The sequence below is a fragment of the Schistocerca cancellata genome, chromosome 1, assembly GCF_023864275.1.
Source record: "Schistocerca cancellata isolate TAMUIC-IGC-003103 chromosome 1, iqSchCanc2.1, whole genome shotgun sequence".
Lineage (NCBI taxonomy): Eukaryota > Metazoa > Arthropoda > Insecta > Orthoptera > Acrididae > Schistocerca > Schistocerca cancellata.
In genome coordinates this window covers 351050167-351063715 of record NC_064626.1, presented here as the reverse complement: position 1 = coordinate 351063715, position 13549 = coordinate 351050167, and the positions used below count along the sequence as shown (strand labels likewise).

General features: G+C 40.9%; 1 protein-coding gene across 1 annotated transcript in view; it reads right to left on the bottom strand.

The window, feature by feature from the left end:
- LOC126175550 (uncharacterized) overlaps positions 1 to 13336 on the bottom strand; it is a 118337-nt gene extending 105001 nt beyond the window's left edge. The window contains exon 1 of the mRNA XM_049922436.1: positions 12860 to 13336. Within this exon, the coding sequence (XP_049778393.1) occupies positions 12860 to 13336 (477 nt within the window). The remainder of the gene's footprint in view (positions 1 to 12859) is intronic.
- Between the last annotated feature and the right edge of the window lie 213 nt (positions 13337 to 13549).

Here is a 13549-nt window from a genome sequence, read left to right as displayed (position 1 = left end):
AATAGCAAAAGAGTCCTTGCCACTTCTAATCCTTACAAGAACCAAGACCCTTAAAGATAACTGGTTAGAGATACTGCCTTTATATGTTGTCTTCCGTCGAGTTTCTGGTCTGAAATTCCCATGTGACGGATCTGCGTAGAATGTATCCAATGCTGCTGCAGCAGTACTCGTTCCGTTGTGGCATGAAACAGATACACACAAATATTATACGCAGAGTCCTGGCTTAAACGATCGCCAATTTAACTTCCCTCCCCCCTGACACTGAAGTTAAGTTATTGTGACTGAATAATACGTACGAAGGTCGATAAATAAGTAATGACCCACATTTTTTTTCTCAGAACATATTTGTTGTTAAGAGTTAGAATTTGGTGACAATATACATCAACATGTCTCGTTCATGTCCTATTTTTCTAGGTAGTCTCCATCACGTTCTATGGCCGTACGCCAACGTTGTGGAAGAGCATGTATTCCCTGCTGGTAAAAGCTCTTGTCCTGTAGGCGTAGCGATGCTTTCACTGCATGACTGACACTCTCGTCATCTTCAAAGTGCGTTCCCTGTAGAGAATGTTTAAGCGGCCCAAAGAGAAGGAAGTCCGGGAGTGCCAGTTCTGGACTTAAATACGGTGGAAGAGGCAGTGATGTCCAACCCAATTTGGCGATGTTTCCCGGGTTCTCAGACTTGTGTGTGGGCGTGCATTATCGTGTTGGAGCAAGATTTCTGCTGGATTCGTGTCCGATCGAATACGTCGGAAACGGTTCTTGAGTTTATTCAGAGTCTTCACGGATGCCTCTGAATCTGTGGTTGACCCTCTTAGCATGTTATCCACGAGAATGACGCCATCCCAATCCCAGAAGACTGTCACCACGACTTTTCCGGCAGAGGGGGTTGTCTTGAATTTCTTCTTTTGTGGTAAATAAGGATGATGCCACTCCATTGACTGCCTTTTTGTTTCCAGCGCAAAGTGGTACACCCAGATTTCGTCCCCCGTAACGATCCGTGACAGAAAAGCCTCTCCGTAGGTCTCAAAACGCTCCAACAATTCAGCTGAAATGGCCTTTCTTTGAATCTTGTGGTCCTCTGTGAGCATTCGTGGAACCCATCGTGAGCACCTCTTTGAATATCCGAGAGTCTCGATCGTTGCAGACGCACTCCCAATGTTGACCGACAACTGTAGAGCCATTTGTCGATTTGTGAAGAGCCAGTCGGTACGAATAATGGCATCCGCACGATTCAGCGTGTCTGGAGCAGCAGCTTGTAACAGGATGTCCCGAGCGTGGCTGATCATGCATTTCGTGAGGCTGTAACTTTCTTTACTCATCGCCCAACTGTACTCTTATCACTGCAGCATCGCCATACACTGCACACAAACGTTTCTTTTTCTGGACACAAGAATTCAATAACAGCACGCTGCTTGTAACGTGAATCGTATTTAGACGCCATTTTGATTCTGTACTACGGCTCTACCGGCTGCCAGAACGGTTCAAAATTTCACCGGCGCACAGAAAAAACATCAAATGTGAAGCACCACGAAGGACGTTTGTCTATGTGTAATAATGGCTTTCTTAAAAAAAAAGTGGAGCATTAGTTATTGAATGACCCTAGCAGTTACGTCAATGGAAACTTTCAAGAGGGGGAGGTCCCTTCCCCACTACTTTTACACAACTATCTACCTAACTATTGTCATTATTTTGAATCATTAAGTCTACAAAACAAAATTATTAGAAGTTAGAGTTCATAATCATACTCTGCCTCTCTAGTCGTCTAAGTTAGTACCTGGAATAAAATCTCTGTGGCTCTGCAGAATGCGGGCGATCGTCGACTCTGAAAATTCTTAAAATAATCAGAGGCACAATTGTACGCCATGGGGAAGCCGTTTTGGGTGCTATGACGTACGTATTGTGCAGCATGAGAATCAGTGTCCAAATTATGTATCAATTTCGTTAAGATTCAGAATTTGATCTCTTAAAACAGAGCTTGAATGACCGTGGTGCAGGCTATACTGATTTCCCAGGATACTAATTTCGCTGCGAGTTAAGAAACACCAAATAATGTTACGAATCACAGACAGGGAGGAAGTTAAAATAATCAAAGAACTGAACGTACGTTTTCCATTCATGAAATTATAATTTTCCATAAACGATTTTTTTAGCTACATTCCTCTACACGTTATCTTCTTTTATGAGATGAAATGTTATCACAATTAATCAAACTTTATTCCGTATTCAAGATGGCAGCTTAAAACAACGCCGCTAATTAAAGTTCCATTGCGATCCTACTCTCCGCAACTCTCAATCAGAAGTAGGTAAGTCCATTGTACTCTTAATGTTCCACATTATATCCACAGAGTCTTTGTATCACGAGTCTGAGATAATCTGTCTCTTGCTGTCATCATAAGTTGTAACAGCATAGCCCTAATGCTCTACTGATATATTTTGCTTTTGTTTCATTTAATGTTACATCGTTGAGCTTCTGTAAATGTTGTTTGATTGAATCGATAACACAAAATTGTATACTCCTTTCTTTGTTAATACTTTGATGTCATGATTTGATTCTATGCAATGTAGTATATCTGTCATCTAAATTCTTTGTCCCATTTGGAGGGAACAAAACTTACTGTATATAATTGTAATTTTGTGTGAATAATTTTTGGTAGAAATGTCAATATGTGCAAATGTTCTATTTTATTTATTGTATTCGTTTGCTGTTATGTAAACTGCCCGCCCCATGAACCATGGACCTTGCCGTTGGTGGGGAGGCTTGCGTGCCTCAGCGATACAGATAGCCGTACCGTAGGTACAACCACAACGGAGGGGTATCTGTTGAGAGGCCAGACAAACGTGTGCTTCCTGAAGAGGGGCAGCAGCCTTTTCAGTAGTTGCAAGGGCAACAGTCTGGATGATTGACTGGTCTGGCCTTGTAACAATAACCAAAACGGCCTTGCTGTGCTGGTACTGCGAACGGCTGAAAGCAAGGGGAAACTACGGCCGTAATTTTTCCCGAGGGCATGCAGCTTTACTGTATGATTAAATGATGATGGCGTCCTCTTGGGTAAAATATTCCGGAGGTAAAATAGTCCCCCATTCGGATGTCCGGGCGGGGACTACTCAAGAGGATGTCGTTATCAGGAGAAAGAAAACTGGCGTTCTACGGATCGGAGCGTGGAATGTCAGATCCCTTAATCGGGCAGGTAGGTTAGAAAATTTAAAAAGGGAAATGGATAGGTTAAAGTTAGATATAGTGGGAATTAGTGAATTTCGGTGGAAGGAGGAACAAGACTTCTGGTCAGGTGACTACAGGGTTATAAACACAAAGTCAAATAGGGGTAATGCAGGAGTAGGTTTAATAATGAATAGGAAAATAGGAATGCGGGTAAGCTACTACAAACAGCACAGTGAACGCATTATTGGGGCCAAGATAGATACGAAGCCCACACCTACTACAGTAGTACAAGTTTATATGCCAACTAGCTCTGCAGATGACGAAGAAATTGAAGAAATGTATGATGAAATAAAAGAAATTATTCAGATAGTGAAGGGAGACGAAATTTTAATAGTCATGGGTGACTGGAATTCGAGTGTAGGAAAAGGGAGAGAAGGAAACGTAGTAGGTGAATATGGATTGGGGCTAAGAAATGAAAGAGGAAGCCGCCTGATAGAATTTTGCACAGAGCACAACTTAATCATAGCTAACACTTGGTTTAAGAATCATGATAGAAGGTTGTATACATGGAAGAACCCTGGAGATACTAAAAGGTATCAGATAGATTATATAATGGTAAGACAGAGATTTAGGAACCAGGTTTTAAATTGTAAGACATTTCCAGGGGCAGATGTGGACTCTGACCACAATCTATTGGTTATGACCTGTAGATTAAAACTGAAGAAACTGCAAAAAGGTGGGAATTTAAGGAGATGGGACCTGGATAAACTGAAAGAACCAGAGGTTGTACAGAGTTTCAGGGAGAGCATAAGGGAACAATTGAAAGGAATGGGGGAAAGAAATACAGTAGAAGAAGAATGTGTAGCTCTGAGGGATGAAGTAGTGAAGGCAACAGAGGATCAAGTAGGTAAAAAGAAGAGGGTTAGTAGAAATCCTTGGGTAACAGAAGAAATATTGAATTTAATTGATGAAAGGAGAAAATATAAAAATGCAGTAAATGAAGCAGGCAAAAAGGAATACAAACGTCTCAAAAATGAGATCGACAGGAAGTGCAAAATGGCTAAGCAGGGATGGCTAGAGGACAAATGTAAGGATGTAGAGGCTTATCTCACTAGGGGTAAGATAGATACTGCCTACAGGAAAATTAAAGAGACCTTTGGAGATAAGAGAACCACATGTATGAACATCAAGAGCTCAGATGGAAACCCAGTTCTAAGCAAAGAAGGGAAAGCAGAAAGGTGGAAGGAGTATATAGAGGGTCTATACAAGAGCGATGCATTTGAGGACAATATTATGGAAATGGAAGAGGATGTAGATGAAGATGAAATGGGAGATACGATACTGCGTGAAGAGTTTGACAGAGCCCTGAAAGACCTGAGTCGAAACAAGGCCCCCGGACTAGACAACATTCCATTGGAACTACTGACGGCCTTGGGAGAGCCAGTCCTGACAAAACTCTACCACCTGGTGAGCAAGATGTATGAAACAGGCGAAATACCCTCAGACTTCAAGAAGAATATAATAATTCCAATCCCAAAGAAAGCAGGTGTTGACAGATGTGAAAATTACCGAACAATCAGTTTAATAAGCCACAGCTGCAAAGTACTAACACGAATTCTTTACAGACGAATGGAAAAACTAGTAGAAGCCGACCTCGGGGAAGATCAGTTTGGATTCCGTAGAAATACTGGAACACGTGAGGCAATACTGACCCTACGACTTATCTTAGAAGAAAGATTAAGGAAAGGCAAACCTACGTTTCTAGCATTTGTAGACTTAGAGAAAGCTTTTGATAATATTGACTGGAATACTCTCTTTCAAATTCTAAAGGTGGCTGGGGTAAAATACAGGGAGCGAAAGGCTATTTACAACTTGTACAGAAACCAGATGGCAGTTATAAGAGTTGAGGGACATGAAAGGGAAGCAGTGGTTGGGAAGGGAGTGAGACAGGGTTGTAGCCTCTCCCCGATGTTATTCAGTCTCTATATTGAGCAAGCAGTAAAGGAAACAAAAGAAAAATTTGGAGTAGGTATTAAAATCCATGGAGAAGAAATAAAAACTTTGAGGTTCGCCGATGACATTGTAATTCTGTCAGAGACAGCAAAGGACTTGGAAGAGCAGTTGAACGGAATGGATGGTGTTTTGAAGGGAGGATATAAGATGAACATCAACAAAAGCAAAACGAGGATAATGGAATGTAGTCGAATTAAGTCGGGTGATGCTGAGGGTATTAGATTAGAAAATGAGACACTTCAAGTAGTAAAGGAGTTTTGCTATTTGGGGAGCAAAATAACTGATGATGGACGAAGTAGAGAGGATATAAAATGTAGACTGGCAATGGCAAGGAAAGCGTTTCTGAAGAAGAGAAGTTTGTTAACATCGAGTATAGATTTAAGTGTCAGGAAGTCATTTCTGAAAGTATTTGTATGGAGTGTAGCCATGTATGGAAGTGAAACATGGACGGTAAATAGTTTGGACAAGAAGAGAATAGAAGCTTTTGAAATGTGGTGCTACAGAAGAATGCTGAAGATAAGGTGGGTAGATCACATAACTAATGAGGAGGTGTTGAATAGAATTGGGGAGAAGAGGAGTTTGTGGCACAACTTGACCAGAAGAAGGGATCGGTTGGTAGGACATGTTCTGAGGCATCAAGGGATCACCAGTTTAGTATTGGAGGGCAGCGTGGAGGGTAAAAACCATAGGGGGAGACCAAGAGATGAATACACTAAGCAGATTCAGAAGGATGTAGGTTGCAGTAGGTACTGGGAGATGAAGAAGCTTGCACAGGATAGAGTAGCATGGAGAGCTGCATCAAACCAGTCTCAGGACTGAAGACCACAACAACAAACAACATGTAAACTGCTGACCTTCACTTAGGATTCTTAGTTATTCTGTGTGTAAAAGGTGTAGTGGTTCCCCTCGGGAACGGAACTGTGTAGCGCGCGCAAAATGTGGTTGGCCTAGGTAAAAAAGGTGGAACAAGAGTCAGTCGGGGACGAGCTACCAAACTGTGCACTGCCATGTAAAAATTGCATATTGCGCTGGTTCCGAGTGAGGCTTTTTCTGCTACTTTCCAATGCCTCGGATGGATGGATAAATAGATGGAACGATTCTGGAATTGGTATTCATCATCGCCACCAAGAAGGGCCAGAGTCCAGCAATTCCGCCTGCGAATCCACCTACCAACATGCAGTTGCCACCACATTGCGTAATCACTGTATCGGAATGCTCTAATAATGTACAGTGAAGGATCAGCTTATTGGATGTTTTAGTGTGCACAAATATAAGGTAACTTATAACTGAAGTCTTGTACCTACCTTGATTTTTCCCTATCACAACACCTATCAGGTTCCTCTCCATTTGAACTACGAATACCGAGTGTCCTATTTTGTGGAAAAAATGAAAGCCTCAAAGTTAGACAGTTAATTACATAATGTTATTTGTTCTTTGATAAGAAGGGAATATTCAGATTTACTGTGGATTTAGTGAAATTGTGGGAGATAGTAAATGTAGTTTTGTGAAGTTTCAAAGTCACCTATTTAATCATTTACTTGAAAATAGAAGACTGAAGTAATAAAAACATTTTGCTGCTTCTTTTATAAATTAAAGCTCTTAAAATTGAGGCTTATAAAGTTTTGTTTAGTAAATGATCACATTGCTGCCTGTAGCAAATGTTGAAAGGTGGTGCAGTTTCTTGTAATTTTGTCAACTGTAAATTTGTCACTGCAGCAAAAGTCGTGAATTGCATTTGTGGAAAGTTATATTGGCTTGCTAAGCACTTGTTTCTTTCGGGTATTGAAACTGGATATTAATAGTGTAATAAGATCCACAGGTTATCCTTTACCACTATTTATGAAAACAATAATATCTTTATTCAAAAGACAGGCTGTTAGTGAATTCCAATTAATTTTCATTTTAAATAGTAAAGTATTTAACTGAGAGAGACTTAACCTATTACCAGCTCATAATTTTGCAGTGAACAACATTTATAATTTTATGTCAACTAGGAAAGTGTTTGAAAAATAATACTTAGCCTGTGTCCAATTAATGATTCTGCAGTGAATATTAATAGTAATGTTATAAAGACATTCAGTTTGAATAAGCCTTGAAATTAATAGTGTGTTTCGTTATCTGTTATATTTTTGCAAATAGTTTGTGCTGCTCTAACTGTTTGCTCCAACCTTAACGCTAACATATGCTGGTGTCAGAGTTCATTACACTCGCGTGTGGCCAAGTCTAGATTGTGTTTGTCCGTTAAAGTTACGCATACCTACTTTCTTAAACGAGAACGTTAATCTTTCTCTTGCCTAAATAGGCTGGCGACCGTTTTCCTTAGTCTTTAAACAGTATAGCTAGGCAAAAATATTGTTTGTTCCTGTTCGAATATTTACGTAATTCTGACTTTGATTTCCGATAAGCCACCTCCGTTAGGTACAACACGGTCAACATAACAAAATTCCTCTCAGAGGGTAACACTGCTCGTTGCTTTATACCATAATTGCTTTAACAAGATAGTTTTATTTAACGACCTGCTTCCAACTTTAAGGTTATGGTATAGCAGTAGCGGACGTAGTGTTATAAAGTCTTTTAGCCATAAAAATCACCTACTCGGTTATGCTTAAGCAATAGTGCTATATGAATAAATGTAATAGAAACAAGGTGGTTGTACACCATAAAAATGAGCTTTTCGTGTAAAGACTAATCCCGATGGGAGTAATGGGAAATATTACGCAAGACTTATCGTCAGCGGATTAGTTAACTCTGTGTTGTAGACGACAGTGAATCCTTTAATCCAGTAGCTAAGCTGCGCACAATTCGTTCAATGTTAAGTCTTGCAGCGGCTGAGCGCATCACACACAGTGTGATGTATCTACAGCATTCTTGTACGCAGAAATAGAAGTAAAATATACGCAACAGCTAGAAGGGTACAATGATGCCTCAGAGAGAATTTGCAAATTAAGGCGAAGTTTGTACAGACTTAAGCAGGCCTCAAGATGTTGAAGTAAACGCTTTGGAGCATTTCATTTGTCAGCAGGTTTCAGATCAAATGATACAGATCCTTGCGTACGTATCAGAGAAGAAGATGACAAGAATCAGTTACTCGCTCTTTATGTAGGCGATGGGTTAATTATGGCGAGTCATCAGCAGGATGTCAGCAAGTTTGTTAATGAATTGGAGGCTGAAATCAAGGTAATTGTGAAACCAGCATTGTATCTCTTCGGACTTGAGATGGAACGCTTTATGGTGGTGCAATCAAGGTAAGTCAGCAAGCCTATGCAAAGAGGATGCTGAAGCGTTGTAGTTTCCAATACTGTAAACCTGTCTCAACATCAGGTATAAGGGAAACAGATACATTACAAGCAGAAAGTAAGAATGCAGAGAAGTGCAGCATTCCATATCGACAAGCAATTGGAGCACTGATGAACCTGACGCTTGGAACGAGACCTAAAATCACCGTGTGAGCTTCCTGTCTCGAACTCTTGACTCAGCATCAACAGAAGCCATAGTACTCCTGTATGTAGCAGGTACATGTGACTTAGGCATAATACGTCGATCAAATGTATGCAGTGGCGTATTAGTATGCTCCAGTGATGCGAACTTTGAAGGGCGCAACAAAACTGGACGATCGACATCCGGTGTCGTTATTACACATGCAGATGGAGCTATCTTATGGTTCAGCCACAGACAGGCAGTGACTGCCACATCTACAAAAGAAGCAGAACTGGTAGCTGCAACGGAGGTTGTTAAGGAGATAATTCATCGGTATAGACTTTTTAGAGGAATGAGAAAGCTGACGGAAGTTCCAGTCCTTAAGACTGACCACCAGGTAACAGTGAAACTCGCGTAAAATCCTGAATTCCATCATCGCACAAAACATATAAAGAAGCAATATCTTTTCATCCGAGAAAAGGTATTGGAAGGTGAGTTAGGCACTCAGCGAATTTTAGCTGAGGATCAGATAGCAGGTATATTGACGAAGCCCCTGGCAAAACCAAGACTGTTACTTTTATGTCATAAAATGAACCTTTCACATTGACGTGTTTCACATGTCCTCCTTTTTTCTTCTAATTAAATAAGGGAAAGTGCTATAGTTATACATGTCTGTATTTAATTAACTATCAAACGATGTTGGCAGCCGTTCTGCCACATAGTCATTAGAGAGACAAGAAATGTAACTGAATTGCTTAGTGAATGTCTCTTTGTGTAATAAGAAAGAAACGAAATGTTCAGTGCAGTAGTTACATCTTCAACCTAAAACAAGGAAATGTAGCAGGTGTAGTCTAATTCGAGGCATAAAACACGTCATAGCTGAATGTTATAATCAGTCGAATAGTTAAGCGTCTTAGCGCAGTGGAATCATAAAAGAAAGGACTCATTTCCCTAAGGAACTGCAATTTCTAATGAGTGAGACACTTTCCCGCTACCGTGATACACAAGCCTCCTCCAGAAACCACTGTAAACGATATTTCAGTACAGGCATTACGCCACGGTTCTTGACGTCATCGGTTGTTAGACTACGTTCCCTATCGAGAAACAACAGCTGTCTGCAACTTTTGATCATTGTGACCACATATTTCAGTAATAATACCTGTCGTAATAATAGTTCAGAATTTGCGCAACATTTAATTTTATTATCTGCAGCGTTATTTTCTGTACATATTCGTTCCCTTTCCTTAAAAAGCACATACATTTTAACTGAATTATATTTAAACACAGATGTCAAGTTAATTTCACAAAACGTCTTTCGATAACATCTGCTGTAATTTAAACCCAATATTCAGCGACAACTTTTATTCTTTTTAGTACATTTTCACGTGACATAAATGAAACGTTTTCTGTCACGAATAAAAAAGGCAAAATTTATAATATATGTTTTGTTTTCAATTTTTTTCGTATGGTTTTAGTGTTAATAAAACACGTGCTATCCCAAATACAAAGCAAAGTTCACAAGTAAACAACAATATATTTGAAATCTAATTTTTACACGAGACTTAAAAGGCGCAGAAGAAACTGGAGAAAACACACAACTGACATATTGTCTGAAAACCACCATAGCGTGAAAAGCTTTGTTATGGTGAGAAACTGAGTACCGTAAAACTAGGCAACTTTGTGACAACAGCACGCTCCAGCTTTTTAGGGTTAACTATTGTAACTGAGGTCAACATCCAACATACAATTCTGCTGCAGTGTGTTCTTCCATAGTGCTGCCATTAATGATGGAAGCTGCAAGTATGTGCATTACACTTAAGCTGATCACGAAGCAATTTTGTTGACAGGTGGAAAAATGTGTTAGTAGATTTCTTGGAAACTTTCTGCTATTGCCGATAACTCTGAAGAGGTGACCAGCTGAAGGAAAGTTGTTAAAATAAGTTACCTGTGCAGACGATTCTGTATAAGAGTTAAACTTAACAAATAACTTCTTCAGCCACTGTAAAGCGAAAAAAGCCCTCTCCATAGATTATAGGGTAACTTTATGACAGCACACGCATCTGCAGAAACAAGTGTGACACTTAAAATTGTAGAAAACTAGTCTCTTTAAGGAAATTAGGGACATTCCTGAATGATTTAACGGAAAAAGACAAAGTTTTAATTCGCATTAAAGCCTATTTTCTAAATATAACCTACAGCTGCTTAGAATATTGTATTAAATGTGTCGTGGCTTTGTTTTTTCTCATACCGCTGTAGATTTATGTGTTTAATAACACAGTCACTGCCATATCGTATTTACAAGTAAATGTCTTACAGTTTAAACTAATTAGCTCGCTTGGAGGTACTGTGTTACAGGTAAGTGTTGTAACCGTCTTTCTTTCATACATTTCCTGTGAACAGATGCGTAAATGAGTGTGCAGAAGTTATGTTTAATTACCTAACGTAATAAAGTTTAGTTTTTTCCATTCTTATTTCGTTTCAAAGAGGAAAGGCCTACAATTATTTGGATGTTAAGAAAATTAGAAAAAAATCTCACAAACCGGCAAACTTTGTGACAAATGTTTTTCTCTAATGGATAAAACAAAACTCTTAAAACTGGGCAAATTTGTAACAAAGTTATAGCTATGTGTCACGATGAAACTCTAGGTCACACCATCTTAGTAGCAGATGAATTTAACTCTACTTTTCTTACCTTAGACCTCATGTTCTGATCTGAGTGGAAACCGTGACAATAATAATCAATACTTCTAATACGTCACTGCACATAAAAAGTTTCACGCTGTAAATATTTAAAAATAATAGTTATAAAATTCCATATACTTGGAAATTAAGTCTCGTAGTACATAACTGGAACAGGTTATGTTACAAAAAGTGATAAGATTGCTAAAAGTGTCTAAAGATGCCCAGTTTTACAGTAAGCATGAGCTACCACACAGAACGAAGCTTTTTCACCGTTTTCAAGTTTTTATATTGATACTGTCGTATCCCCATTAAGACGACGCAAAACGTTCCACGCCTAATTCTCTTTCTCTCTGTTTCTTCCTCACTCGCTCTCAGTTTATTTCATTTTTTTTAAAAAAAGGAAGGTCACTATGTTATGAGTAATTTTTGAGCATCTCCTTAAAAATAGACAGTTGCAGTAGTGGTATAATATTGGTGTTTTAAAGACAGTTAAACACAGACAAGACATTTAAAGGCTGCTGTAAAAATTTCATGTCGTACACGTTATTGTAACTCGGTCACCACATTAAATGCTGAATTGTTAAACAGTCTTACTTACTTTAGTGGACTAGAGCCTTGCAGTCTGTTTTTCGTTGCTTTTCTTTTGTATTATGTGTATAGACACTTTATTTCTAAGTATCATAGTTGCTTTGGCATGGAATGCAGTGCTCATTGCACATGAACGTTATTCAGCAAAATAATCTCAACGGAATTAAAAATTCAAGGAAATATTGGGAACTAGTTCAGTTTTTTAATCATTTCATGAGATACTTATGATCAAGTATTGATGTAACAAATGTAGGATAACATACTGATTGTGATGGTAGGATAATACTGGAAAAATCAACAATAGGGTGATGAAAACATATGTAAAAAAAGAAATGTATTTATTTACAAGTTGAACAATACATTAACACGTCGTTGAGGGTGAGTTATATTCACCGTAGAATGGCATCACACTTCAAGATATGGCACAGAACTGTTATAAAATAGTCCTTGGAATGCTTTATAAAATGCAGTGGAGTCATGATTTAAATGTTAATGTTGTAAGAAAAGAACATGAAACGATCTTTAAATTATAGATATAATGCACTTAATGTCGTTATCACGATCACGAGTTATCTACGCTGACAAGCGAATGAATGAATGAAAAACTGAAACATTTTAGTGCAGTTGAAATGATAATGAGGCGAACAAATGCGGGTTGCACTGAAAGGCAGATGGAAGCCTCTGAAATCGATGGAGAAATGAGAAGCTACAGTCCTGTAGGTGCATTGTTTACAGATGGCGTGAAAGCTTTCTGAAGCGAATATTCGTAGACGGGGAATCTCTTTACATCATACCATAATGCATTCCGGGGTAGTTTTGGTACTGGTTGCCGTAGAGATGGCCAGGCGCTACAGGCTGGCCCCAATAGCCGTACCGATGCGGGTACCCTCTGTGTAGTGGGTTGACGGCCACCTTGGGTTGGTCATCTACCTCCGACGCGGATTTCGGTTTGCTACCCGACGGCGGCGCCGGCGCGGCTGGCGGTTTGTCCTTGGCGGCCCCGGCAGCAGGCGGCGAAGACGCCGGTGCACTCGAGGCAGCTGAAGGCGGCGCAGGGCTGCCGGGGGCCGCAGGAGCCGGGATACCAGCTTTGAGGACGCTGTTGGCTGCCGGAGACGGCGGCGCTCCTACGCCGTCCTTAGGCAGCTCGGTGCCCGGGGGGACGGCCGGGTTCTGTGGGACGTACGGAGTGGGCGGCGGCGCTCCGGGTTTGGACTGCTTCGGCTCTGCCGACTTGTAGTAGCTGGACTGAAAGTTGGCAGGACCGTACGGTGCAGTTGAGTAACCGTACGGCATCGGCTGGTACCCGAAGGGCACGAACGGGCTGCCGAAGGGCGCTCCGTAAGCGGGCGCCATCTGCGCTTCCCGGACGGACGAGTCGCTCTTCTTGGGATTCTCCAGGGGCAGGTTGACCTTCGTAGGACCGGACTTGCCGTCGCTGTGCTCGGAGCTCCCGCCGCTCGCCTGGCGCATCATCTCCGCGGGTTCCGCCGCTTCGCGGTAGACGGGCGGCGGTGGTGGATAGTAGGGTGGCGGGTGATGGTGGTGGTGGTGGCTGGGGCGCAGGAACAGCTGCAGCAACGCTAGGGGCGTCTGCGCGCCCGGAGGCGGCAGGTACCTGGGGTCTGCGTAGCACGGCGCCTGCACGGGGAAATCCGGCGGCGCGTACGGGTAGGCCGGGTCGTAGAC